This window comes from Diorhabda carinulata, chromosome 3 (assembly GCF_026250575.1).
Source record: "Diorhabda carinulata isolate Delta chromosome 3, icDioCari1.1, whole genome shotgun sequence".
NCBI lineage: Eukaryota > Metazoa > Arthropoda > Insecta > Coleoptera > Chrysomelidae > Diorhabda > Diorhabda carinulata.
The window spans coordinates 25,988,651-26,015,513 of record NC_079462.1 but is presented as its reverse complement, the minus strand read 5'-3'; the positions used below and the strand labels follow the sequence as shown (position 1 = coordinate 26,015,513).

At 32.0% G+C, this 26,863-nt stretch overlaps 2 protein-coding genes across 6 annotated transcripts in view; one reads left to right on the top strand and one right to left on the bottom strand.

The window, feature by feature from the left end:
* Window positions 1-26,863, top strand: part of LOC130891862 (peripheral plasma membrane protein CASK) — a 378,618-nt gene that overhangs the window by 311,236 nt on the left and 40,519 nt on the right. For all 5 annotated transcript variants that reach the window (XM_057796917.1, XM_057796915.1, XM_057796916.1 and 2 more), the window contains 2 exons: window positions 25,124-25,315; window positions 26,670-26,834. In XM_057796917.1, coding sequence (XP_057652900.1) covers window positions 25,124-25,315; window positions 26,670-26,834 — 357 coding nt within the window. The remainder of the gene's footprint in view (window positions 1-25,123; window positions 25,316-26,669; window positions 26,835-26,863) is intronic.
* Window positions 3,597-9,629, bottom strand: LOC130891863 (beta-galactosidase-1-like protein 2). Its single transcript, XM_057796919.1, has 5 exons — window positions 9,323-9,629; window positions 9,040-9,259; window positions 8,668-8,990; window positions 7,304-7,417; window positions 3,597-6,709 (listed from the first exon to the last, which is right to left on the bottom strand). The coding sequence occupies exons 1-5, from the start codon at window positions 9,570-9,572 to the stop codon at window positions 5,661-5,663; spliced, it is 1,956 nt and encodes a 651-aa protein (XP_057652902.1). The 5' UTR covers window positions 9,573-9,629; the 3' UTR covers window positions 3,597-5,660.

Below are 26,863 nucleotides of genomic sequence, written 5' to 3'. Positions count from 1 at the left end.
TTCCGTCTCTAGATTAGGTAGAATATTGACAAAAATATGGGCTTGTTTAGTAAATTATTATTATTAACCATTTTATTATCAAATTTTATTACAATGTTGCCATTAGTTTCATCAAAATCGTAACAAATTGATCTCATTTTTTGTTTCATCAATGCCGTTTCTGTTGAATGCGGATAGCGTAATTAAATTTTTTTTTTCTAAGCAAATCTCAATTATTTTTCAGTTTTCTACCCATCCTAGAGACGGTCACACCCTGTACATGGTTCGAATAGTACTAGGAGATAAATCCAAAAGTAAAGTTTTCGTATGTGTCAAGAATTATTGTGATGTAAGAGAATGTATGTATACCTTCGGGACATAGGGAATAATTTTCTCATCCTACAAATGATTCGAAATTTAAGCCGATGTAAAACGTTTCACAAAACGCTCTACTAAGTGGTTGGCTATTTTAGCTAAACTAAATGCTGACAATTCATCAAAAGCGTAAATTCATTTCACTTAATTCTTAATGCTGAAAATGTACTGTAAATTTGGGATCAAGAAGTTAAATAGTGAAGATAATAAGCATTAAAAATTATATAAACCACGAAATAAGACAAAGAATTCATGTGGGCTAGTAGATACATACGCGAGGGTACTAATATAGAAGAACACCTAATGATGAATGAAAAGAGAATAATTAGGAATATTGATGGAATTATGAAAGCTGAAAATAATGAAGATTTGTGAACTAACAAATTAACAATATATAAGAAAATGAGGATACATTAAAAGAACGGAAAAACGACAAGGGATAAGAAACATTAGAGAATAGAGAACAAATAAGAAAAAACTACTAGGAAAACCAAAAAGTAGATGGGAAGATCACAGTATAGGATATGAACAGTATAGGGATACGTGATTGAAACTAACACATACAGAGAAACTAACAGATATAAAGAAATAGTGAAGAAAAGTCGAAATTGTATATAATAAGCTATGAATAAGAAGTGATTAAATGTGAGCTGACCTCCCATAAAATACAGGGTGAACAGAGCTCGATTTGAACAACTATAATTCCCAATATAAGGTATATAACCTTGTTTGATAGTATTGAACGAATATTCGCCGGCGATTCGATGTATTCAATATTAAGAAGCATCTAATTAAATAATATCGAAATAATTTTGGCATATTGCAACAACTTAAACAGCTATTGGAATATGTAGATTAGCTTTGATGGCAGTCACTGAAAACAATGGATGACAAGTGCTGATCAAAATAAGAATATTCAATACTGGATGTAGTAAGAAAGAGAGTGAGATCCAGGGCAAAATAATTTAAATTATTATTCAAACAATCGCTTAAAATTATGTCAAGCCCATGCCCATGCTACGCATCTTTTTATAAACAACTATCTGAGTTTACATCGATTAAACGTCAACAACTCTTGACTAAATGGTATTGTTTGTGAACTCTTAATATTCACCACCTGGAAATCCACTCGTTATTATTTTACCGTGTATATTTCAAACTTTCTGCAAGGGATGAAGTTATAATTTATTCAGATGTGAAACTTTCCGTCTGACGTGCTCTGTTCTATTCAGTTTTCATAATCTACTTTGACTAGGAATTAATTAGTAGGTATATTACTATAAAATAATTCAGTAATACCTGTTGGTAAGGTCGTAACCACTATTGTATTGAAAATTAACGTACCCAGTTGTAAGAAAAAGTTTGTATTTCGTTTCGTCATCAATTTTTCAAATATAGCTCAATTTGTTTTTGTCAAATTAATCTCATTCTATTTCATTTCACACATCGAATATGTTAATATTCTACATTGTTATTATAAATTAACTCCATAAGCGTTTAATCAAATAATGGGTTCTCATAATTGTAGTTATGTGAGTCACTATTGTTCATTATTCATATCTTGGGTTATGATGTGTCTGTAATGACCAAAACTTTATTATTTATGAACATTATTTGCTGAAATTAGTTTCAGTTTCTGTTCTTGGAAACTCTCGCTTTCTACAATTAAAAGTAAATAATTTAGGTCAGCTTTGATAGCAATAACTTTGGTCATTTGTATATGTCATTCCATTCAACAGAGAAACGAAGACTCTCGTCTAATAGTATGGGAGTTTTTTGCAGTTTACTATGAAAATTTATAAGCCTTCGAGGTCCTGTTCAAATTAAAATCGTCGGAATCCATATCACTGCTAAGTAGAAATGTAATTGAGGAATTTGCGAAATATGCAAAAGTTCCATATTAACTGAAATATGTTGCTTCAGAGAAACTTTGCATTGTTTATTCATAATGTTACTCTTTAACATGAAGGAACTACCGATACAACGGTCTTAAAATGAAGACTTGAACTCCAATTACTGCCGTTTACTAGCAGTTGAAACTAAGACTGGGTACAGTACTCAAGAGCTTTTCCTGAATTGTCCTCCATCTGCTCTATCGCACCATTCTCAATATCAAAAATAAGTGAACGAGTACAGACAGAAACAATCAGAGGCGATTTGTCATAATGAAGAGTTTGGTCCAATTTTCAGGATACTTTTTCCGAATAGTTCTCTACAAACTTTTCAATACGTTCTTCAAAAATTTGGAGTTTCCAGTTGTTTTCATTTTCATTTAATTTTGTGTCGCCCCAACTCATTTTTTCGTTTATATCCCTCATATTGTTAACAAATTACTTTATCAACAACAAAGACATATTTCTTAGTGACACATGAATTTCGACAATTTAAGAAACTGAAAATAAGAAAATACAGTTGATAAAACTAAAAGAAAAAAAAACGATTTGACGGACCGAAAAACAAAATCGAACGGATGCTCTCTTATACATATGCAACAAAAGGATTAGTTTTGAAACTAGATGCATAACAATAATGGTAAAAAGGCACAAACAATATGGAAAACTTGCCGGCATGCCAACCAGAAAAATGTATGAATAAAATCTTAAGAGACATTTACAATGCCTTATGGTACATGACAGTATAATAGTTGTAAAAGCCTAAGAAGACTAAAGAAAAGCTTTATAGTCATTGTAACCGTTTGGGATACTCAGAAGACCTGACAGATGATAAATTTTCAATAAAAGCGACGAAAACAACCAAACACATCGCATAGTGTTGGAAAGGGCAATGCGACAATAAGCGCTGTTACTATACTGATAGAATTTATATATATTAGTTTGTAGTAGATTCTCCATTGGCAGAAATGACCACAAAAACACGTCTTAGCAGTGACTCCACTAGTTTTCAATCGGATTTAGATTTAGTGAATCACCAGGCTAATCAAGTACTTTCATTTTATTTTTTTCTTCTGAAAAAAGTCTGGAATAATTCCGAATTATGAAAGAGAACTAGTTGTGTTGAAAAATTCGATCAAATCTTTCACAGAATTCATCATACCTCCAATGGGAACTAAAACACAATTGGCATTTGTTTAGAAGGGTGTTTTTATGTTACACATAGTACAGAATGTATGTAAACTCAAACAGGTTTATTTTCTTCCCTATTTGTTTTGTATTTCAGCAATGTCTCAGAAAGAATTTTCAATGGGATACATAGCTTCAAGCACATTATGAAAATAATAAAAATTGGTTTGGTATTATATATTCACACAATTTAACTAAAATTATATGATGGTTTCTTTAACAAATTTTGACCTTTTTGTTAGCCTCTCGAAAGCTTACTTTATAGCCAATCCGATTCTTTTTCTTTTTTGATTGGTCACGTAGGATCTTTAAAAGTTTTCTAGAACACTTGAAAACACTCCAATATATTCCATAACCATCTAATCATGTACAAAAAGACAGAGTGACAAGTAAAGACCAATTGAGAATCCGTCTATCTTCCTTACAAAATATTTCCATTTAAATTAATGTTGATATTATTCATTGAATTTCTACGTTCACAGATATTATGTTAATATCAATTAATCTGTAACTCAATCTATATTGACTAATAAATTTACAAAGTATCCATTATTATATATTTTCGTACTTTGAGATACCGAATTTCATTGTGGGGGTATTAATATGTGAGGAAAGAAATTTCCCCACTTTCAATACTAATGTTTATAGTCTATTTCAGAAAGGTATAGAGTAATAAAATGGGGAATTCCGTCCGGTTCGGCTAGATTTCGTTGTCGGCCATAGGCGTCTTGAAATAGTATTGTTTGTAATATTAAAATTTGAAGTAATTGCGTAAGAGAATTAGAAAAAGTATGTTTTCTGGCCTGAAGTGTCAATATCGAAATATTGTGTAGGGATTACTTAGGTAGTAGATTATACAGTTACGTTTTGCGTTTAACAGGTACCGTTTAACCTTCTATTAGTGCCTCTGACTAATTACAACCCTATTTCAGATTCGGCTTAACCATGCGCCGCACAAGCAATGGTGCCTTACCCAAAATTTTTAGATCTTTATAAGTATAATTGTTTAGTTTAACGCATCAGTATTTGCTGTTAAGCCGTAAATAGTGTTATCATTCTCGACGCTTAGAGAAAATTCCAACTTCATCTTAGAGAAAACAAGAAATTATTGACTGATTAACCACCAAAATTATTGAATTTATGAAATACGCCGTGGAAGATATAGCAGAAAAATATAGCGTAACTGTGCTGCGCACACCACCATATCATTGTGAACTAAATACTATAGAACTTATATGGGCGCAAGTGAAAGGATTTGAAGCAAGACACGACACGACATTCAAAATGAAAGACGTTAAGCTACTATTTGATCAAGCCAATAAGGAGGTGACATCAGAGAACTGGCGAAAAGTAGTGCATCATGTCATTAAAGAAGAGGAGAGAATGTGGGATCTTGACTACTTTTGATGATGATTTTTTATAATTCAATTTCTGTATAATGTATTTTTTGTACAATGTTCAATAAAAAATAAGTGTACCTATGTACTATGTACATAATGCTTAATTTTTATTCTATTAAAATAAAATTCTTTCCTTTTTACGAGCATCCTACCAGCATGCCTTTGGCACACTATTTTCAGTGTTTGTGAATGGATAACAATAGGCTACACCCATATATTGACCCCAACCCGGGTGGTAATACCTACACTTGATAAAAACAGAGAAGTTTACAATGAAATCAATGCCAAACTAGGAATGTGGCTTAAATATTCGTTGGGTCACTCTGTGGTCCCTTTGCATACCTAATGAGATTCTATTACTCTATATCTGAAATAAACTATATATGATAATTGAGAAACTTTCGTGAGAAAATAACAATCAGTCGTAATTGTTAACAATTTTTTAGATACACATTCTTCAGACATCCCTTGTTCGAATTTCATTTTCCCCTGATTCAATTATTGTTTCTGGAAAGTAAACTTGTTATTTCTATGAGTTAAATAAGTCAATAAAGACTTCTGTCTTTTGAAAGGAAAGGAGTAGTTGTACTATACTTTCCTGGTTCGATTAGTAGTATTATCTAAAAGAAATTCATTATATAGAAAATAAGAAATAAAATCAAACGTGAACAGGATTTTGAGAAAAAACCGCAACGAAATTTAGGGTATCCAATGAGATAAAACTTAAACATTGTCCAGAAAAAATATCGCATCAACATTTTGGTTTGGAATCCTGTGTCATTCTAACCAGAAAGAAATTTGAAAAATGAAAATATATCGCTAACCGTCAGTTGCTGTATCTTCGATTCGATCTTGATCCAGTCTTATAAATAGGTTGATTGGAAAAACGCAAATTCTCAGGTGCGTCATAATGTTCAAAAACCACAATTTCATTCTCTCCCTCTTTCAATAGTGGTGCTGGCAAATAAAGTGTAAACTGCGGGCCTATAAAAAAGTGTCTCCCTAACACGAATCCGTTCACAATTGTTATACCTTTAATCCATTCTCTCATGTCAATAAACGAATCGGCCGGTTCGTCGTTTACGTTGAGAATAAATTTATATAGCGCGGGGATACTTTTGTTATTATCAATAGAATGCCATCCATTAAGTTTCCTAGTCCACGCGGATTTGAATTCCAAAGGAATAATTTGCCAATTTGTTAGTTTATAATTATCGATGAAAACATCATCAGTAAGTCCTTTGAACTGATGAAACTGATCCAAACCACCGTAGTTGTTTCTTCCAAAATTTTCTATAACTAAATCTAAAGTAGCATTATTCATTTTCTTATCAGTTAGTACAATAGTTGAATTGTACAGTTTCCAAAATCCAATACCATCAATGTCAGTTTCTTTCCTTGGTACTGGGGACACTAGTTCACCATTCACCAGAATTAAAAGAGTATCACGCACGTAACCAGAAATTTTCAGAGTAGCGTTTGGCAATAAATTCAGATTATTTTTCCTATAAGTCACATAACCGTAACTTTGTCCGGAGTTATTGTTAATAGGCAGCATCTCCATAGGTAGCAAGTTTTCTGATTCTATTTTATATTTGGCGTCTTCAATAATTTGGGTTAAAAGTATCTGTCCCACTGGTTTCAATTCCGAATAATGTACAGGTTCGCGTACGCTAGGTTTTTCTGGAAGCTTAGTTTTAATTTTGTTATCAGTTATAATTGATATTCGAATCAATTCGTATTTATCAGTGTATGTTCCCCACTCTGTTATGGGAGAATCGTAATCGTAGCTGGTAGTGTCTATTTGGAGGCCTGAGTTATTTGTACCTCTCGTAACGTCATTTGCTCCGTTCATGAAACCATAACTCGTACTACCTACAAAAAATGACAAGTAAATTTCTTAAATCCATGATTGTACTGCAGTAGATTAGGTTATTTTCACCAATATATTTAACAATCAAACTTGACATAAACCACAAAATTATAAAGTACCATTTTAAAGGGTCAATTAAATGAAGAAAATTTACAGAAAAAGTACATGAGGAAATCAAAGATCATAAGCGCATATTCTTTTTAGTGGAAGAATATAGAACATCGGTAAAAATGCTAAAGAGATGATGAAATAACACAGAAAATGAAAATGATAACAAAATCGTAGCATTAATCCAATTATTAAGTGTAAGGGCAAAATACAGTCAGATTTCGGCAGATTAGGAGTTGTCCATAGAATACGAAATATACACCTATTCAAAAGTGAAGGATGTTTCTAAATCGCCCTGTATTCGGAACTAAATTGATCTATTTATCAATTCGCTTAATGTCATAGGACCTTCACGTTAATGATTTAAAATTTTAATGGATAAACTGCAAATCTGTATTTGCCTGATATCGTTTTTGAATAAAATCAATCCAAGTATTCAATTTGGTACTGATGCATTATTAATTTTGATTATTCATTATTGAACTTACCAATAAACATGTACATATTCAACGAAGATGGAAAATCGAGGATGGTATGTAATATGGCTAAATATGCAATAGCTGTTGTTGTATGATGCTCCTCTCCCCAATGATCAAACCAACCTGAAAATATTAAAACCGTAAAGCCAATAAATTGACAATAATAAAGGAATTAGAAACTGGTATATAAGTGGATGAATAAATTTATAAACAATGATATTTTTTATTTTCATCAAAAAATGAGTTTATGATGTTCCTTTCATTTTTTTTTTCTGGATTGCGGGAATTTCAATTATCAACTAAATAAAAAAAAACAAAAGAAAGTTTCTCGTTAATCCGCAGGGAAACCATAGATATTCTGGAATTTTAAATTATATTTCACTTTATCTAAATTATAATTTGTCTCTTCTCAAAGTTATCCTCTCAAATATTTTCTGTCCTCAATTTTTCAACTGAAACTTTTTATCCATCGTTTTGGATTATTTCGTCCATCCATCGCATGTCGTATTCCAGTTGTCTGCGGAGTAGAATATACGAGGCCTGTTTTTTTTCAACCTTCGATAGGCTATAAATAATAGAAACAAAAATTTTATTACCAAAATATTGGTACACTTACAGTTACTTTTCGACATAATCACCGAAGAGATTGAGACATTAGTCATATCTGTGGACAAGCTTTTCAATACCCTCTTCAAAGAAAGTTACCCCCGATGAATTCAAGTAGAGTACGAAACAGACCTTGAAACTCTTGGAAATTCCGTAGACAAAGCAGTAATGGTTAATCTGAGGTTTTCTTTAACCATTCTGTCATCTCGTTGAACTTCATCTTCAACTGCAGCACTATTGCCTTCAACCTGTAGAAAATGAATCACACTTGGCGGGATCATAAATAATGGTGGACATGTTTACGTGTAGCACAACGCCGACTGATGCCTGAATGTCAATAATGGTTGAGTGTATATTGTGAGAGCTTCATAGTCGCCTACTGTGCATGCCTGCTTTCTTCTGCACGAACGGAGGTTGAAAAAAACGGCCCTCTTAATTGCCCACTAAGAATAAAGAGAAAATATCGACCGATAAATTAATGTCACACCGTAAGAAACAGAATTCCAAAAAAGTTCGTGCTTGTAGGTTGCGAAAAAAGGCTCTTGGTTAGTTAATTCAATTTTTGTGGTTAATATATTATTATTCTTAGAGCTTTACCCTAGAGTATGTTGGTGTATTTGTACCAATTTTAATTTTGATTTCACAAACTCGTCAAGTCCCACTCATCGATAAATGAATTTTGCAAAACGTTAATTACGGATTTTCAGGGTTCCATCTTTGTAAGCTGAAATTAGCAAAGGCAATCTACACATTTTACTCAAACTAACCTGTGTAAGTTTCCATAACCATAAGTGGTTTTTCCGGTTGTAATTCTCTCAATTTTGCTAAGCCCTTTAAAATATCGGTTACACTACCCACATTGCCCGTCTGTAACACTCCATCTATGGAACCATTAGTGTTCCCAGGAGAATCCGCAGTATACAATAATTCAGTAATATTATTATCTATGAACAACTGCTGCAGGATTCCTAAATATTGCGGATCATGTCTTCCTAAACTTCCGAATTCATTTTCAATTTGAAATCCAACAATTGGCCCCCCCTTTTGAAATTGCAGAAGTGCCAGGATCGGTAATAGTACATTGAACCATCTGCAAATGTGAATGTTGATTGTTCAAGCTTGAAATTCTCCAAACTTACCTTTTCACATGTGATATATAATTTTTGTCATTGGAGGATCTTACGGTATCAGTGTCTCTTAAAATCCAACTAGGAAAACCGCCAAACTCAAATTCAGCACAAATATAAGGACCAGGTCTAACAAGTGCTAGCAAATCTTCTTCTTGTGCAGCTTTCAAGAACTCTTCCAAGTGTAGAAAGTCTTCCATATCTGTTCCACCGCTACCAAAATCGTAAACACCTTCAAAATAACTCTTCAATTAATTTTATTCGTACTTGCATTTATTATACTGAATATACTAACCTGGTTGAGGTTCATGGAGATTCCATGGAATATAAGTTTCAACTGTATTTAGTCCTGCAGCTCTCATTTTTCTCAATCTATCTCTCCAGTAAGCCCTTGGAACTCTAAAATAGTGGAAAGCTCCACTATATATTGTAATATTTTTGTTATTAAGAGTAAACTGAGGTGTTTTATCAGACAAACCCGCCTTGATTCCATTTTCGGTATAGTACTCGTATAGAGTGGGCAATATGTCCTTCGTTAGAGACATTTCACTATTCAATAATACTTCTAAATAATTGATTGTTTGATTGAATATATATTGAAAAGATATGGTTATTTGAACAATTATTTCGATTATTATCAGTAGCAGCTATCTATATTATCTTACGATAACGTAATCCTGGGGGAAAGTAGTACCACTTTTGACACATGCCAAGATTTGAACAGTCTACGTCATTCGTTTTAGACCCGCTCTAGCATGATGTAGGGACTGAAGTTTTACTTTAAAGTAAGTTCTTCTGGTACCAATTATATAGTCAATAATCGCTGAAAATGGATGGTAATAATCGTTGAGTTGGAAACAGGATCAGCGGGATCATCATATATCTTTATCAATACTTTTTTATCTACATCATCTACCTTCAGTTTAAGGCCATGAAATGTGACAGATTTTAAATATGGTGTTAAAATCAACACGTGTGATTGAATAATTTTGAAATTTAGGTTCAGTTTATCTATTAGTTACGTTTCTACCAAATTATATTCAATAAAAAAACTTTCAACAATTTCTTTTTTTCACAAATAGGAAATTTCACTACCTCCTGTCATTCCGACAAGACATTACCATATTTCGCGCCTTGATTTTAGCGCCTTATCTTCCTTCTCTTTCGCTGGTTCTGTGGGAGATTCCGGGACGTATTTTCTTTTAGTAAAATGTTAGCTTCAGTGGTTTTATTCCCTGGTCGTCAAGCATCGATGTCTCAAGAAAATTTTATTATTATATACATAGTTAGAAATTTCTTTTTGAAGTTGGGCAGCGAAAATATTGCAGCCAAGGAGTGAGGAAACAAATAGTCTGATATGCTAAATTATAGGGCACTCATATTTACAAAATAGAAATCACGATACACATTCCATGTAACTGACAAACTCTTATGAATGGATGAAAATCTTACGTTTTAACCATTCTTGGTTCTAAGCCAGCGACACTGATTCTCGTAATATAATACTATTAAAAGGAAGATAAAAAGAGGGATGAGAATTTTTAGCTCAAGTAGTGTTATGTTTAGAAACTTTAATTCAATCGGTAAATGGATTTTTAAATGTTATTTTGGCTAGAAATTATATAGGATTAGTCGACCCTGCTGAGCTATAGTCCAGATGTTTCTAATTTGGGTTTTGCGCGTTTGTGGACATCTGAGGTCCCGTAGGTATTGATGAATATGTTCAATATATAGAAAACACGACAAATGTTAAGTAGGCTTCTTTTGTATTAAGCCAACGCAACTATGGATTTTGCGGTTTTAAAGTACCTCTAATCTACACTTAAAATATTTGCTACAAGTCAATACTTTATTTGAAATCAATACACTCTCAAATTTCAGCTTATGTATCGCAAAGCTGATCATAATGGAATTCTGTTTTCCTCAAACCAGTTTTCACTCCCAAGTTCCACTTGCTGCTCATTTTGTCTTAAATCATATTTCTAATTTTGGTTTTCCGATAAAATATTTCTCTCACTGTAGATCTTTCTGTTTTTGGCAAATACTGATTATGCATTTTCATTACATTAAGTACTGGGGTTCATCTTATTCCTTTAGGGAAATCGTCTAGGAAGCCTAGATTGTATGCCGATAGAATCTATTATGCTGATGTCGACGGTTTGATGGTATGAATAATATCAAAGATGAAGCATAGACAGCTTTCTTTGTAGTTACACATTTTTTTGAGGAAATAAATTACAATATGTTGAGATTGTACAGAATGTGTCACAAACAAATGATAAAATGAGAAGCCACATATCTTTATGCTTCAATATTGCTTGAAGGAATACATTCCATTATTAAGCTGTTTAAGAAATTGTTTTGATTCATAAAAGTTCCGGTCTCAGTCTATTTACTACTTTTCAAAGAGACCCAAACAAATTTATTTGTGATTAAAAAGTGAGTGTTTTGTTTTTTTTTTGAATTTATCCAGATTATCATAAAACGTGTAAATAAAAAAACCGATTACGACTGTTATCATCAATTATTATCAATTTAAATGATTAATTATTTAAATAATTATATCTCATCATATAGTGTGAAATAGCTTATTGATAAGCTCTACGCTAATTATATCAATAGAATCTTTCAAAGGGAATTTATGTCCAGAAACATTCTAAAAATTACCCCAACTTGTATCTTTTTAAATGAATACTAGGATTGATGTGAATATAAAGATCAAAGTAAATACTGGATTGTAGATTACACGGTATGTGAAAATAAGACCCCAGGAAAAAGATTTTGAGTTTTGTTTTGAGTAGAAAAAAGAGAAAATAAAAACGTATTCAAATCAAATCTTAACATTAAAAGTAATAATTTCTTAGGAATAAAATTCTTTTATGAATAAAAGACAATAAAAAATAGAATGATAAAAAGTAGTATCATTTCTTCAAATGTTTAATTATGTAACTAATATTTTTATGTACATTAGTAGAGTGCATTAATAGAAATTTGTCATAAAACTATAATTTTATCAACAATATATTAAAAATATATTTTTACAACCAAACAGCCTGGTCCAGGCTTGCAGATCAGTCTAGGGCCAGAGTTGTATACACTTGGCTCAAGTTTGAGCCTATACTGGGTCCTATTTGGGTATCCTTGAAAAGGATATATGAAGGACCAAAAAATCCTTTATATTCTATACGCTATAAGTGAGAAGGATGATGATTTTAATGATAAAATCAATTTCAAGTTACTTGAAATCAATGAAAGAGGTAGTTGAAACATTGTAGTAAATAATAAAAATGGCAGCAGGATAGTTAAGGGTAGAATGATTGTCAACTCAATATTAAATTTAATTGCCCGTACTGGATATTGATTCGGCAGCTTTTACCCCCCTGCTGAAGCCTTACTACCATCGAATCTTACTGACGTGTTTTTTATTAGGTACTTGATGCTTCCTTTTCCTAAATATGCTAGCTATTTATACCTATTAACCCTCAATCTAAGGTATTTGACTTCATTCTTCAATACGATTTCTACAAGAGGGATATACAGACCTTATATAGGTCGAATAAGGACTTCAACTGTATATTTTGAAAGGTATATTAACCGAGAAAAGCCGTTTTTACTTGCTCTCTCTTCGTTTTCTTCTAGCAAAGAAACCTAAATCTCCTCCAGAAAAGTTAGCAAACACAGCCCCACGTAACCACCATATCAGGGCCGACTCTAACACTTCAACAAAACTTCTTCCTATTAAAATTTTTCTTATCCTACCAATCCAACGAATCTCTCTCTTTCTTTATTATGTCGGTAAGATCGAAAAAAATTATGTATATTTCATCATAATCACATCAGTAGGTATGTAATTCGTAATTAAATATAATTTCTAAAAAACACAATTTATCAACAAAATGGACAAACCTGGGTTATCCAGGCATATCTACCTCTAATTGAGATGTGAAAAACTTATTCTCTGATTTTCAGTTTGGTTGCTAGTAAAATGTCTTCAGTTTTTTAAATTATAATTTTTAACGAGTCAGTTCTTAATTGATGAATTTTGTATTGATGTAGTACTAATTTAATATTTGTGTTAGTTTTATATCAAGTGAGTATTTGAAAAAACAATGACCTAACATGTGCAGCTGCACATATACGCTATAATGTTCTAAACAATCCAAATGGGATCATTCTATCACTTGGATTGCGGTCTCCCTACTCACTCACTCACTGTACTCGCTTTCGTACCAGCTGGTATTAATAACACTAATACTTATTGTTGTATTGACTCACGTTTTGATAACCAAGTTATCATCTCCTGAGACCTATGGAAAACTGCGTTCACGTGTTGCTGTACCAACTCTCTCCAGCATATTACCAGGCATATTTTACTTGGTTACCCATTCTGAACGTTGAAAGTGAGTAACATTGTTGATAAGAATAAGAGCATCATCAGGACTGAATTTTTTATAAGATACAAAATCATGTGCATCAGATAATTCGTTCAAATCAAATTCCAACCCATCTCACTAAGAGCACGTTTTCAATAATCAACGAGAACCATATATATTCAAAAAGAAGCAAAATGATGGATTTTTCATTAAAAAAAAAGGAAAAAATTTATGTCCATCACGTGATTATCCTGAATATTCACATTGGGATTTATTGTCTAATAACGTATGTGTGTTTTTAATTACTCGTTCAACGAAATTAAATGGATCAAAAATATTTGGAGTTTTTCCAATTTTCCAAATGAATATTTCTACTACTGATGACATAACACGATCGAAACACTGGAAATAATTTCAGTGGTAGGAAGTTGACAGGAGGGAACAGTGTCGACAGTTTAATATTGTCACATTTAATTTCCACAATGTGGGTATACTTTGTTTCACTGAATTTATTCCTATTTTTTAATGTGTCGGCTGTTGCCAAATCTCGTAATTTCCTTTTTAATGGAACACAATATTTCATGTGTGGTTGTTCTGGTGTATACAGAGTATGCTAGTTGGTATTTAGAAAAATACTTGGTTTTAAACGTTGAATAGCCATTGTAATGGCTTATATAATTTATTAAATGATTATTAACAAATACAAGTGTCACATGTTGGTGATTTTTATACTGAAAACTCAAGGGGTGATACAAAGATGGGTTTAAGTATGTATATGTATTATAAATAATCAACATATTATGTATTTGACATTCAATGTCAGATATGTGAATATTATGGCAACTTGATTAAAATGTATCAATATTGCTACGAACAAGCTCGCGAAATGGTTCCCTAGGCCGGCCCTGTCCAACTACAATAAAAATTCTAAGATTCGGTGAAAGCGGAAAACTTGATGTAAGATCTAAATACTTGGAATTCTAAATTTCGGTGGACGCGCCTTTGTTGTTTGTGTGTAAACAATTTTTTATAACAAGCGGTTTATTAACATTGGTTCTTTTGAATAATTTCCAGAAACGTCTATTTATTTACTTGTTTTGTTTCTTTATTTTTCTAGTTCTACAGAATTCTTTTGGGATAGGCATATAAGGGGTTTGTGTAGCGCAGTTAGTTCAGTTTATAATAAATAGTCGTAGTGAAAAGAACGATTGGCAAAGCAATCGAAGAATTAAAATGAATTATTAAAATTAGTTAAGTGATAGTGATAAGTAAATTATTATAAGTTAGTTACGAGGATGTATTGATATCTAGTTCCATGCATAAACAAAATATTGCGTTACCATAGCAACGAACAATAACTCATTAGAAGCTGCAGAGCAAGAAGAAACTTTTTTTTGAAAGGTCTAGAGACGTTGCAGGTTCGCTGTATTAAGTGTATCCAATTAAGAGGAGAATATGTTGAATAATAAAATATTTTGACATTGAAATTTTGTTTGTTCTATAGTAGGCTAAGAATTTTTCGCTTTTGAGTAAAATTCGAATTTTTCATCATACCTCATATACGATTGAAAAATTTCAAAATCTGTGGGTTGTATTTTAGTTTTTAAACTATGTATAACTGGTGCAAACTGAAGTGACACAGCTTATAAGATTCCATCAGTTCACGAATACTGATCAATTGACAAGAATAAGAATTGATATAATTTGCCAATTTTCTCTTAGTGAACCATATAGTATGTGATAGTTGTAGATAAAACATGTACTCACTAAAAAATAATCTGGAATATCAAGTCACGAATTCCCGCTTTCGTCTAATCACAGTGAAGCGCAATTCAAAGACTTGAAAATTCAGTCAAGGGATTTCCGTAATGAATACACATTACCTAAGACCATTATTACATGTATCCATTGTAAATTCCCTAATGGTAGGTTACACACAATGTTTTCCCACTTGAGCTGTAGCATCTATTCAAATGAATAAACGACGAAATTCTAGACGTCGTACATTTATATGACTGAGTTCACAAGAACGAACAATGAATTCCTAGAAGTAGGATTTACGTTAATACGTAAAAGACTTTGCTTGTAATGCAAACTATTTGATTTGTACTCAAAGAATAAATCATGTAAACTGAAAATTCTAGGTGGTTAATTCAAAATATTGACAACATGTTGATTGACCTAGTTGCTCCATAAAATCTCGAGATAAACGATAGAATTGAGGATTAAAATGAGCACATTAGACACCTTTGAAGGCTTTAAAGATATTATCACGCATTATAATTTGAATGGCAGGCTCTTTGTAACCCTTAAATGTCTACCGCTCATGAGTTCGTTTAGCAGAAGATAATACCTTTATACGCCAAGGAACGCGGATTTTGTTATGACATAAATCGATAAGTTGAAGAAATTGTACTATCAAAATTATGAAACTTCATAATCGATTTTTTTGATTTTATGATCTATTGGAATACCAAGGCATCTCTTTTGTTTGATTTACCATAATTAAAATCAGTTTCAAAATATTTAGGTGAAAGTTACTACAAAGCTACTACAAAATATTCATTTTATCTAGATATCACTGGTTACTCTTCAAAAAAGTATGATAATTAGCAAAGGTGACCCATTCGTTTAATCACAATTGATCATTAAAATTTCTTAAAAATGTCCTACAAAACTCAAACAGTGACAGTGCCTCTATATTTGCCCACACGCATGACCGTTATTGTAGTTTAGATAACTCGAACAGCAATTTCGTGATACACAAAAGTTTTGGAAAAAAAACTTTCTCATTCAAATTTTCAGTTAATATCTGATTTACAGCAATTTTGAAATGCCTGAAATGGTACAGCATCGTTCAAACTCTGCTATCCAATATTTTACTGTTGATAACGAACAAGCAGTCTCACTAAGAATAGAATCAAGTTCAGTTTTTATATTGGTTGGGCTTATGTCTTTCAAATAAAAGTTTTGTGTCACATAACGATGACCAATTTTTTCCATGTTTATAAATTCACTGAAAACGTTCACTATTGATGGCTGAAAAAAAAAAACCAGAACAACGTAGTGTCTTCAAACTTGAAGCATTTGCTGTATAATACTTTGTGTGTACTTTCTAATACAATGGTATTTTTCAAGCAACTACCGTCATCTCTAGATCAGGCCAGGTACTTCTGGCACCAGCCTCGTTAGAAGGTTTCTTTAGAAATGAATTAGAAGTGAAAATTGATTTTTGAGACTAACAATTCTATTGTCACTGTGTATAGTTGTAAAAACTGTCAATAAATAATGACAAGCTTTATGTAATAAACTTCTTTGAGTGTTTATTGCAAGAGAGAATCATGGTTTTTTGCAATATGATCATAGGCATCGAACGACAGCATTTCTAAAGTCTCATTAAAAATACTCCTCGAAGCAAATTATCCCATATGTAACGACTTGGGTGATAATTTTGTGTGAGTATAAGGACGACAACGTAGTATCAAGAAGCATATCATGATGATAGATCCTTGTAACATTATAGATTAAACCACCTAACTAATCATGTTATAGAGGATAAAACTTCTACAATTCTTGATACCACCAAATATGAAAGAGATATTAGCGTGAACGACTCACAGTATGAAAGCACCAAGCTGTGGCTTTAAACAGTCTCGCAAACATTAGCGGAATTCATAAAAAGTGGTTAGAGGATTTTGATACTCATTATCAGTGGTAAGCCTAGAGAAGATCTATGCTGAACCAACCAAATTCACAGATACGGTCAGTCCAAGTGATGAAAAATCGTTGACATTTTGGGTTTTTATTGGTTGTACACCCTTTAACAACTTAAAATATGAGATGTTTACCCATTTTAACGAAAACTAATTTTTTAATGTATCGAAAAGTTTTACTAAATTAATACTTGAGTATGTATTTCTATTTTATTACACATTCTTACATTTCTTAATATAGAAATATGAACAACAATTTCGAATAATTTTCAAAACGTTTTCCAATAGTTTGATAAAGTTACTTGGAATTGGATATAATAGATTCTCTTAATCTGAACGAAGTCTTCTAGATATCTCACTTTTCATTTCAGTTTCATTTCACTCAAAACCATTTCTAATGCTTCTTTGTACCGTAAAATTATAAAAGAATCAAAATCATAGAACATCGTTAAACTTTTTAAAAAGTTTTTATAAAAGTCGGTGAGTTGAAAGTTTTAGATATTTTTAGGTCCATGGGCTTTCACTAAGTTTTTTATGTTTTTAATAGACGAAGAAATAAAAAAAACAAATCCTATTTTGTCGGCGTCGAGTAGGAAAAAATATCTTTCCTTTCTCTCAAAGTTTTGCAAATTATTTGACTCAATAATTGCTTAATTCCAATTTGCTACAAAGTCTGACAAAACGAACAACATTAAGTAATTACTAAAACAATTTTCAAACTGGATTCGAATGAGAGACCAATAGTTTCGTCTAAACACTCCTAATGCTTCTTCGTATTATGGAAAGTCGACGAATTAGAAGTTTTACACAGATTTTTTGGTCGATAAACTTTGAAAAGCAATATTACTTCTAAAAAAGGAAGAACAGTTAAGGAGAAGTTTTGTTATTTCTATTTTATAGGAAAAACCAAAAATTTATCGAACTCTGCTGTTTGATACTACAATATCATATATTTATTCGAAAACCAAAAGATTGCTAGGAGTTGAAAAATGTTAAAAAAAGAGGAACAACTCTAGTTTTGACCAATAAAAATCACGTAAATGATAACATCAAAACCACTAGATACCATTTCTATCAACGTCATCCAAATAAAGATAATAACTAATAGGTACAATGCTACTTTAAAAATTGTTCTCTCTTGAAAATTTATTTGAATACAACGTGGATTTTGTAGATTATTTGGATTTGGAATGGATCAATATATATGTATGTTTCTATCGTTATATAACATTATTATTTTGGATTCATATATATCGTGTAAACTCGAGAGTTTGGAAGCTTGCCCAAATTACATAATCTCTGCAATTCGCTTAAAGAGATACTGGAAAACGTAACAAGACTATGGGAATAAAATAGAGTGACTCAATAGTTAGATCTCTCTTCGAATCTCAAGACAAGGCTATGGTATATTCTTTCTTTTGTAATATTTTTCTTCCTATTTATTCAATTATGCCACTCCTGACCCCAATATAATGTAGTTTCTTATTTATTCCAACAGTTTTTTAAGCGGTAGAGTGGATTTATACACACGGCGTTTCTTACTGCCTCACTAAATACACTAAACTATACCGTAAGTCTTATTACTTATTAGTAATCGAATCCTTAACGCACTTATTTAGTCAAACATACTTTTTAATTTTTAGTTTTCCGATGTGTACATGATATCAGCTTAATAACTGATGTTACAGCTATATAATTTGCCATTAACAAATAAAAAGGCCACAACATACTGTGAAAAAAAAACAATATAAAGAAATTGCCGCTTTGTATAAAAAACAATTTAAATGGTCCTTTTGAGAATTATACCTTGCGCATCCGCCGCATTTTTCATTCTATCAATACAATAAAATAGGACCGGACTCAGAAATTCTGGAACATAACTAAAACAAAACACTGAATTCGGTAGATATTTAGGCGTAGATACGTAGACCCTAGCACAAAGTCTAACGATGTTTTACGGAAAAAAATCAATTGAACTAGAGAACCATATTATAGAAGCCATCGAATCCATCAATCAAGATATGTTAGCTATGGCCTTTTAAATCGGATGATACTTTTTAAAATGTACTGCTTTATTTTATCAAACTGACATTATCATTTAATTCTCAATGGTAATACACTGCATTAAATAATAGATTTGTTCCAGCCCATCAAAAAATCGACCTCGGTATGGTGACGATTCTGCGCAATAGAGATTACGTGTTCCAACCGGACAGTTACCGTTATACGAATGATTCTGTTTTGTGTTCCAATCAACTTAAGTATCGTTTTTAGAATCGTTTCCAGGACGGTTTTTTCGATACTTAGTTAATAGCAAGTTATAGATACAAAATATCTGCGAATCAAAAATTTTCAACTTCCACTTTTCGAAATGAAATTATGCGATATTTCAGATGTTATAAATAAATTGTAAATAAAATAAAGTTCTTGAACAGGAAATCGATAATTTTGTGAGGGCTCTCTCTGAATCTGTGAAAAAACGACATATTTCAAGATGGGATTTCAATTGTCATCATTTTATGTTCTTTGGTGACGAAAAACTTAAATACATTTCCTACACGTCACGTAGAAAAAATGTGTGCGGATCTTTCTGGATATTTTATTTGATCGAAAACATACGGAAATTAATCCACGTAAGTCACGACATGTTTTTCATACGTGACAACACGTTCAGTTTTTAAAATGAGATATTTTTAAATGGGTCGTGTCTCAACAGTTAAAGGAAATATTGAAAGGATAGTTTGTAGTAAAAACACAGTTATTTTAGAAGTTAATTATTCCTTTTAAAAGGCTATCTACTATCAATTCTCATAAGCAGATTCATTGATAGGGGGTGATAGGATACTGGATTTTACGGTTCTTATACTTTTTGGCTTTACAGCATGAGAATAGCTTAATAGTATTGTACTGTAACGTTTTTCGTATTTATTTAAACTCCTATTCGTTGGGTCAATTAATAAATACTGTCTCTTACATTCTTAATTTATTTACACACTATACAATACACTTAACTTATAATAATTTACTTAAAAATATAATTTCTGCCATACTAATTCCTTCTTTTCGCTTACACCAATGATTTATATACTTAAATAAAATTCTACAACAAAAAAAAGCGAAAGAAACAGATAAATAGAAAATTATTTAGAAGAAATACTAAAAATAAACCCTCCCTAGTTCTAAAAAAACATATCAAAGGTGCTTCCGCCATTTATAAAAAATGTGAAAGACTCCGAGCGAATTCTTCGGATTTTAGAATTCGATTGCAGCTGAAGAGGCCTAGGGACCTATTTAGCGAGCTTCTTAGTTACAGTACTTAATGCAAAATCCGCGTGAATGGGTAAATCGTTAATAACTGCTTCATAATAATTATCAAACATCTAGAAAATATATTATAACAAAATTAATATCATCGAAGAATTAACACACGAAAAGATAATAAAATTTCCACCGAAAATTGAATGCGACGTTGGAAAACCTAAATCTCGTTCTGGATCCGCAATCAGCTGATGGTGATCTACCTATATCAGGGCTACAGTTTTTAGACAAGCTGAATATAACATTCAGAAGGGTTGGACTAATGATGTTCCTAATTCCATGTAATTCATACTCTTCGATGATATTACTCCACAAGGTGATGAGCAGCACAATATCTAACACAAAAATTAAAATTTTCACCATTTTGTTATTTTATTATTACTTCTTTATGGCAGAGTTACCTTTCACTATACAGAGTGAGTTTTATGTGTTTATGAGTTTTTACGTTTTTATTTTTGTGTACAAGAGTCTTGGCCGGTATTATGGTAGTATCTACATTGTTGTCAAATCTTTCCTTTTTCCGGAAAAATAATGAACTCTGATCACCTAGAAATTGATCACCCTAGATATCTTTCTTTAGAAAGTTACATTAAATATTGTACATTTAGATGGCTACGATTGAATAAACTCGTTTAATTTAAATATTCTCCAATAATTTATGTGCTAATACAAATCGTAACAATGTCTAGTATCAGTAAGTTAGTGAAAAGTTTAACGAAACTGGTGCAGTAAAATATTTATCCAAATCATGTCGCAGAAAACCTACAACAATTGAAGACAAATCTTTAATCGTTTCGATTGTAACATTTTTCCGTCATTAAACTCTTCATGTCTTTAAAAATCGTCGTCTGACAACTCTTGAACCAACGTTACTTTGTATGGATGAAATTTCTTATCATTACAGATGTTTGCAAAATATTAAGTTCCCTGGATATTTGTCTATTACTCAAGTTTTAGATCGTCTTCTAATAGGACAAAAACAGAAAATCTAAAGATTTGTTTTCAGTTGATGCAGTTTTCCTGTACAATGATTGGGATAAATCTTTCACTGAACCAGTTTTGTTAAACTTTTTTCCTAATTTACTGACAATAGATCTTGTTATGGGATTCGTTCTATTTCAGATAAACAATCCATTGTGAATTTCAATAAACTTGTGACAACAATAATAATTCATTGAAACCTCAAATTTGTTGTTTTAGCAGTCATAGCATGTATTAATTTAACTTCAGCTAGATAACGGAAATGTAGCTATAACTCCGAAAATATGGCATATAGTTGTAGGGAACATTAGATAAAAATAAAAAGTAATCGTATTTCTTAAGGATTAACAAAGTTCAAATTTTTCCGGAAAAAGGAAAGATCTGACAACAAAGTAAATACCCCCATAATACCAGCCCCCAAAACTTTGTGCACAAAAATTTATAAAAATCGTACAAGCATTTTCGGAGATAATTGAGGCTGTATCTGAATGTATCACTATTTATTTGTAGTATTCAACTTGGAATAATTTTAAATTTCAATAAATGGTTTTCTTATCCATTAGTTGGTGCTTGAGTTGGATAGACAACATAATCCATACTAAACTCCAAATTATTTGCACAAGTGGACGTAAAATCACGCAACTAGTGGCATCATGCAACATGTGTTATTATATGACTAGTACGTTACAACTTTTCAACGACAAAAAAATAAATAATTCTGTTGTAAAACATGTAAACAAACCCAATTGCAATTTTTATCACAAGTACGATTAAAAACTGCCTTAAGAATTTAAAAAACTTCTATAATCTGACTTGATAACTTTTCAAAGCTGAACATTAGTCAACAAAGATATTCTCGATTTTTGTTGTATAAAAAACCCTCGCAGCTCTCAAAAATGCTTCTTTCATCATCGTTATTTCTAAAGCGTAGTGAAAGTGGCAGATTAATACGGATTTAATGATCTCTAAAAATTATTCGGGCAAACACCAAAAGTGTTTCTGTTCCACTTAATTGACTGGAAATAAGTGGCAGGTTGATTAATCGAAATTGTACTATTATTTCTTGAACGAAACTGAAGCAACAGCTTGTTACGTGTCGATTTCTTCAACTAAAATTATTAATAATTAATAAAATATTGACTTAAGATTATTGGAAACCAAATATTCACTTTTACAGCCTTCACAAAAATCATGCATGTTCATATCAAATCAATAGTTAGTATAATATAAACTTTTCCTGAATAAGTGAAACGACTCTTCAAAAAGATAATAAATTTAGTTTAAAAAACCTGAAAAACACTCTTTTGAAACACATCAATTAATTTTTTATTTCTTTGTGCTTAAAAAGCGTGTTTTTTATTTTTTTTTTTTAAACTATATTTATTTTCTACTTTTTAGTTTTAGATTTATTGTCAAAAATAAAATGTTTCTTAAAGTTATAAAAATTAATATTGTAAATCTCTAACAGAGGCCGCAAGAATCTAAAATTATTCTCGAACAACATAATAAAGCTTAAGGTGTGAAAATAAAGTAATACTGATAAAGGTAGGATAGTAATTCTTCAACAAAGGGCAGATTATTGTAAAATTTGTTTCGATGTAAAGAGAAAATTTGCAGTGATAATTTGTCACTTTTTTTTGACAATTTTTTTTACATCGTGAACGGGATTTGAACCCACGGCTGGCGAATCTGGAGAATGACGCCTTAGACCGTTCGACTACCGAACGCAAGTAAAGTGACGGGATATATTAACAGTAATAAGCCAAAAAGGAGAGTTATAATCAAGTTCACGGACAAACTCACATAAAGGGAAGCTAAAAAAGCGTGTTTGATAAAAAAGGTTTATCAAGAACACAATCCAAATGTGTGAAATAACAAAAAACAGCTTTCGTACAGTGTGGTTAATTACTAAGGAATAAGTATAGGCAGATTTTGGACAATTCCGGGAACATACCGAAAAATACGCATGTATAACAGGGGACTTAGAGAAACCTAACATTTATTCTGAGGCTTTTAACTTTCTTTTCCTCATTACTATGTAATAATATATATGGACAAGTGCATTGACGAGATAAAACAAACTCTTCTACAAATGCGGTATTTTCAGCATTGAAATATGACCACAATATGCATAATATTGCTCACTTAAAATTTTCTCCTTTTACTAGGTTTTGAAATATGGCAACACTGAGGTGGATACGTCAAATATCTTATGGACTTAATCGTGCACTCGCGATGATTTTCTATGACGTAGATTAAGCCAACAGTAGTGTGCCAATCAGCTCGCTTCGACTTTTGGTGATGAAGCACCATCTCGTGTCATCGAATGTCGATGGTTTTACCAATTCAATCATGGTGAAACTTCGGTACAGGATGAATTTCGTTAAAGTCGTCCCAAATAGGCTGAAACCATCGATGCTCTGTGTAAACTGATATTCCAAGGTCGTCATGTGACATACTGTGAAAATGAGGAAAATTTGACAACCGCTCAAAAAGGAACTCGTGTCGATTGGTGCAAAGATATGCTGAAAAAATTTAACCGCGGTGCTTTAAAAGACGGCGATAAGATCGTGACACTAAGTATTTCGAAGAAAATGGCTGTTTGTTTTTTCGGAACAACTGGATATGTCAACACCGTTCCACTAGAGCAATATAGAATGGTCAATTTTGAATGGTACACCAGCATTTGTTTGCAAAAATCAGTGAAACCAATCGCAAATTATTCTCCACTACGACAATGCGAGCTCTCACACAGCAATTCAAACAAAAACATTTTTAAACAGTCAAAACATCGAATTGATGGGTAATCGGCCCTACAGTCCAGCTTTGGCACCCAATGATTTCTTTTCATTCCCGCAGGTCAAAAATCAATTGCGAGGTCAGTATTTTTCTACACCTGAAGAAGCAATTGATGCGTTCAAATCACAAACTTAATAGCAACCCTCGTGATAAATGAAGAGCACATATTTGAATATCAGAAGACTGTGACCTAAATGCACGGAAAAAACTTTCTTTCTTGAATCATTTGGATTACGTTTGAAGATATACAAACACCGTTTCGATTTCAATCTAACCGAACTTTTGAGCACCATTAAGAGATCCCAGTACATACCTTACAGATAGCTAATTATCCTTGCGAAATCTTTAAAAAGCCGTTCTTTTATTTTGCTCTTTAACCAAACCTAGCCTTATATTCGCTCTAATATGTACAGTTTTATTTTTTATTCAAAAATCTTTATCCTCCGTGAAAATGATTCAATTTTGTGCAACTAATTAAGTTGTATGTTCATCTACCCCGAAAAAGCCATTTTGTAAATAGGAAAAACCGGCAGATTTAATTTTGGTTTTGTCACATCAATTCTCTTTTATACGCTTGAAGAACGATAAAAATGATAATAATCTGGGGAGTTTTATTATTAGACATAATACATTTTCATGAGGGTTTTCCGGGATATTCGTGGACGGTATTTAAAAGACGTAGCAGTTGTAAAATCCAAATCTAATAGCTTCATATCAGGATAGATATTTTTTGCCTCGTTAGGTTTTTTAATCTTAGTAAATTCATTTGAAAATAGACAAATATAATCAATAATTATTTTTAATTCTGAAAGAGGCCGATTTAAAAGAAAATTATTAGGTTAAATATCTTTGTTGAATATTGTTTCTCTCTCAACTTAATATCGGAAATTGAAAATATACTTTTTGTTGTAGTCCCTTCTTCAAGCTCACGATGTGGTGGCCCACGAAGTGTACAGCGAAGACGCAATACGAGTCACCCCGCCACCTTTACTCCCATACCTCAATGGAGGTGACGATCTGGACGGCGCGAATGGTGAGGTTGAGATGGAAAACGTGACACGAGTTCGACTCGTTCAATTTCAGAAAAATACTGACGAACCAATGGTAAGTTTAAAGTATTTTTTGATCTTCTCGGTTTGACCCAAACACACCAATTTTCATTTACTTGTAGTTGGAACTCCACAATGAATCGAGATAAAAATTCTTCTTTGGTAAACTTTTAAATCAAAGAAAAAAATGACGCTGAGGACAAATTTCAAGTAACCATTATGATATAATGAATCATATATTCTGAAAATATGAAAGCAACTTCTCATACCGACGTCTAATTCGAGAAACCCATAAGGAAATACTAAGAAGGTTAAGATTAAGAACGGGTACTAAGAGGAGTTATTTATAGTAGGTTATTTACTACCCAGTGTAAACTTCCTTCTTGGATCAAAATGATCTTGATTTATATTCTGTCTACATCTGTCTGACGCCAGTCTCGATCAGAGTTACCAATCTAACCTCTCAAAATTCCCTTTCTAGAGAGCGAAATTAGAATTAAAATATAAAAATGCTTACACCAGAAAGAATAACGAGACTTTGAGAGAGTTTGAAATTCTGTGCACCTGAACAGGAAGCTCCCCAAGGTAACTAGAAGAACAACAGAATGCAAGTTCCAGGAGATACAAGAGGACATAAACGTTAAAATAATCATATTGGGAGCTGAAGCCCAAATTTCGGATAATACTATGATGATACTGGTTATTTTACTGAATATCCAAATACTTATATTGAGTCATATAGATCAAAAGTATTGAAGCAACTTCAATAAGAAGAATTCATCTAATTCGTCTAATTTGAAGAGGTCGCAGCAAAAAGATTTAAGCCAAGAATGAGTAGAAATGGAAATCATTTATAGAAGGTTCAGTTCTACCAAGATAGAAGAGCTAGATTTCTAATAAGAACAATTATTTTATGTCTTTTCCATACCTACACCAAATAAGAGGTTTACCCAGGATAATTAGAAAAACGACATAACGCATTTCTCATTGGGAACTGAAGACAAAATTGCAATTAATCACAATAATGATACTGCTCATAATGATGAATTTCTACAAACTTACATTAAATCATGAGTACCAAAAGTGTGAAAGCATTTTTAATAAGAAGAATTTATCCCAACATCTAATTTGAAGGGCTTCTAGATAACGAATCACCAAGAATATTAATATAGAAGATTGAATTCTGCCCAGAAAGAAGAGTGAGATTTCCAATTAAAAAACATTGAAAGCAAATATCGATGGAAAGGAAAAAGATGAAATGTTAGGTTTTTTGTACTGGACAGTAACTCAAATTTATAATATCTATTCTAACAATAATATTTTAGCACCCCGTTTGTTTGTCTATTCCGTTTTTGTATTTTCTCTAATCTAATATTCCAAAAAATATTAATTAATATTTTTCACTATAGGGTATCACGTTGAAAATGAACGAAGATGGGAAATGTTTTGTAGCTAGGATAATGCACGGAGGGATGATCCATAGACAAGCTACCCTACACGTCGGAGATGAAATCAGAGAAATTAATGGTATGCCCGTGGTGAATCAATCAGTCAACGCGCTTCAAAAAATTCTCGTACGTATAACAATGATTTCTTATTGTAT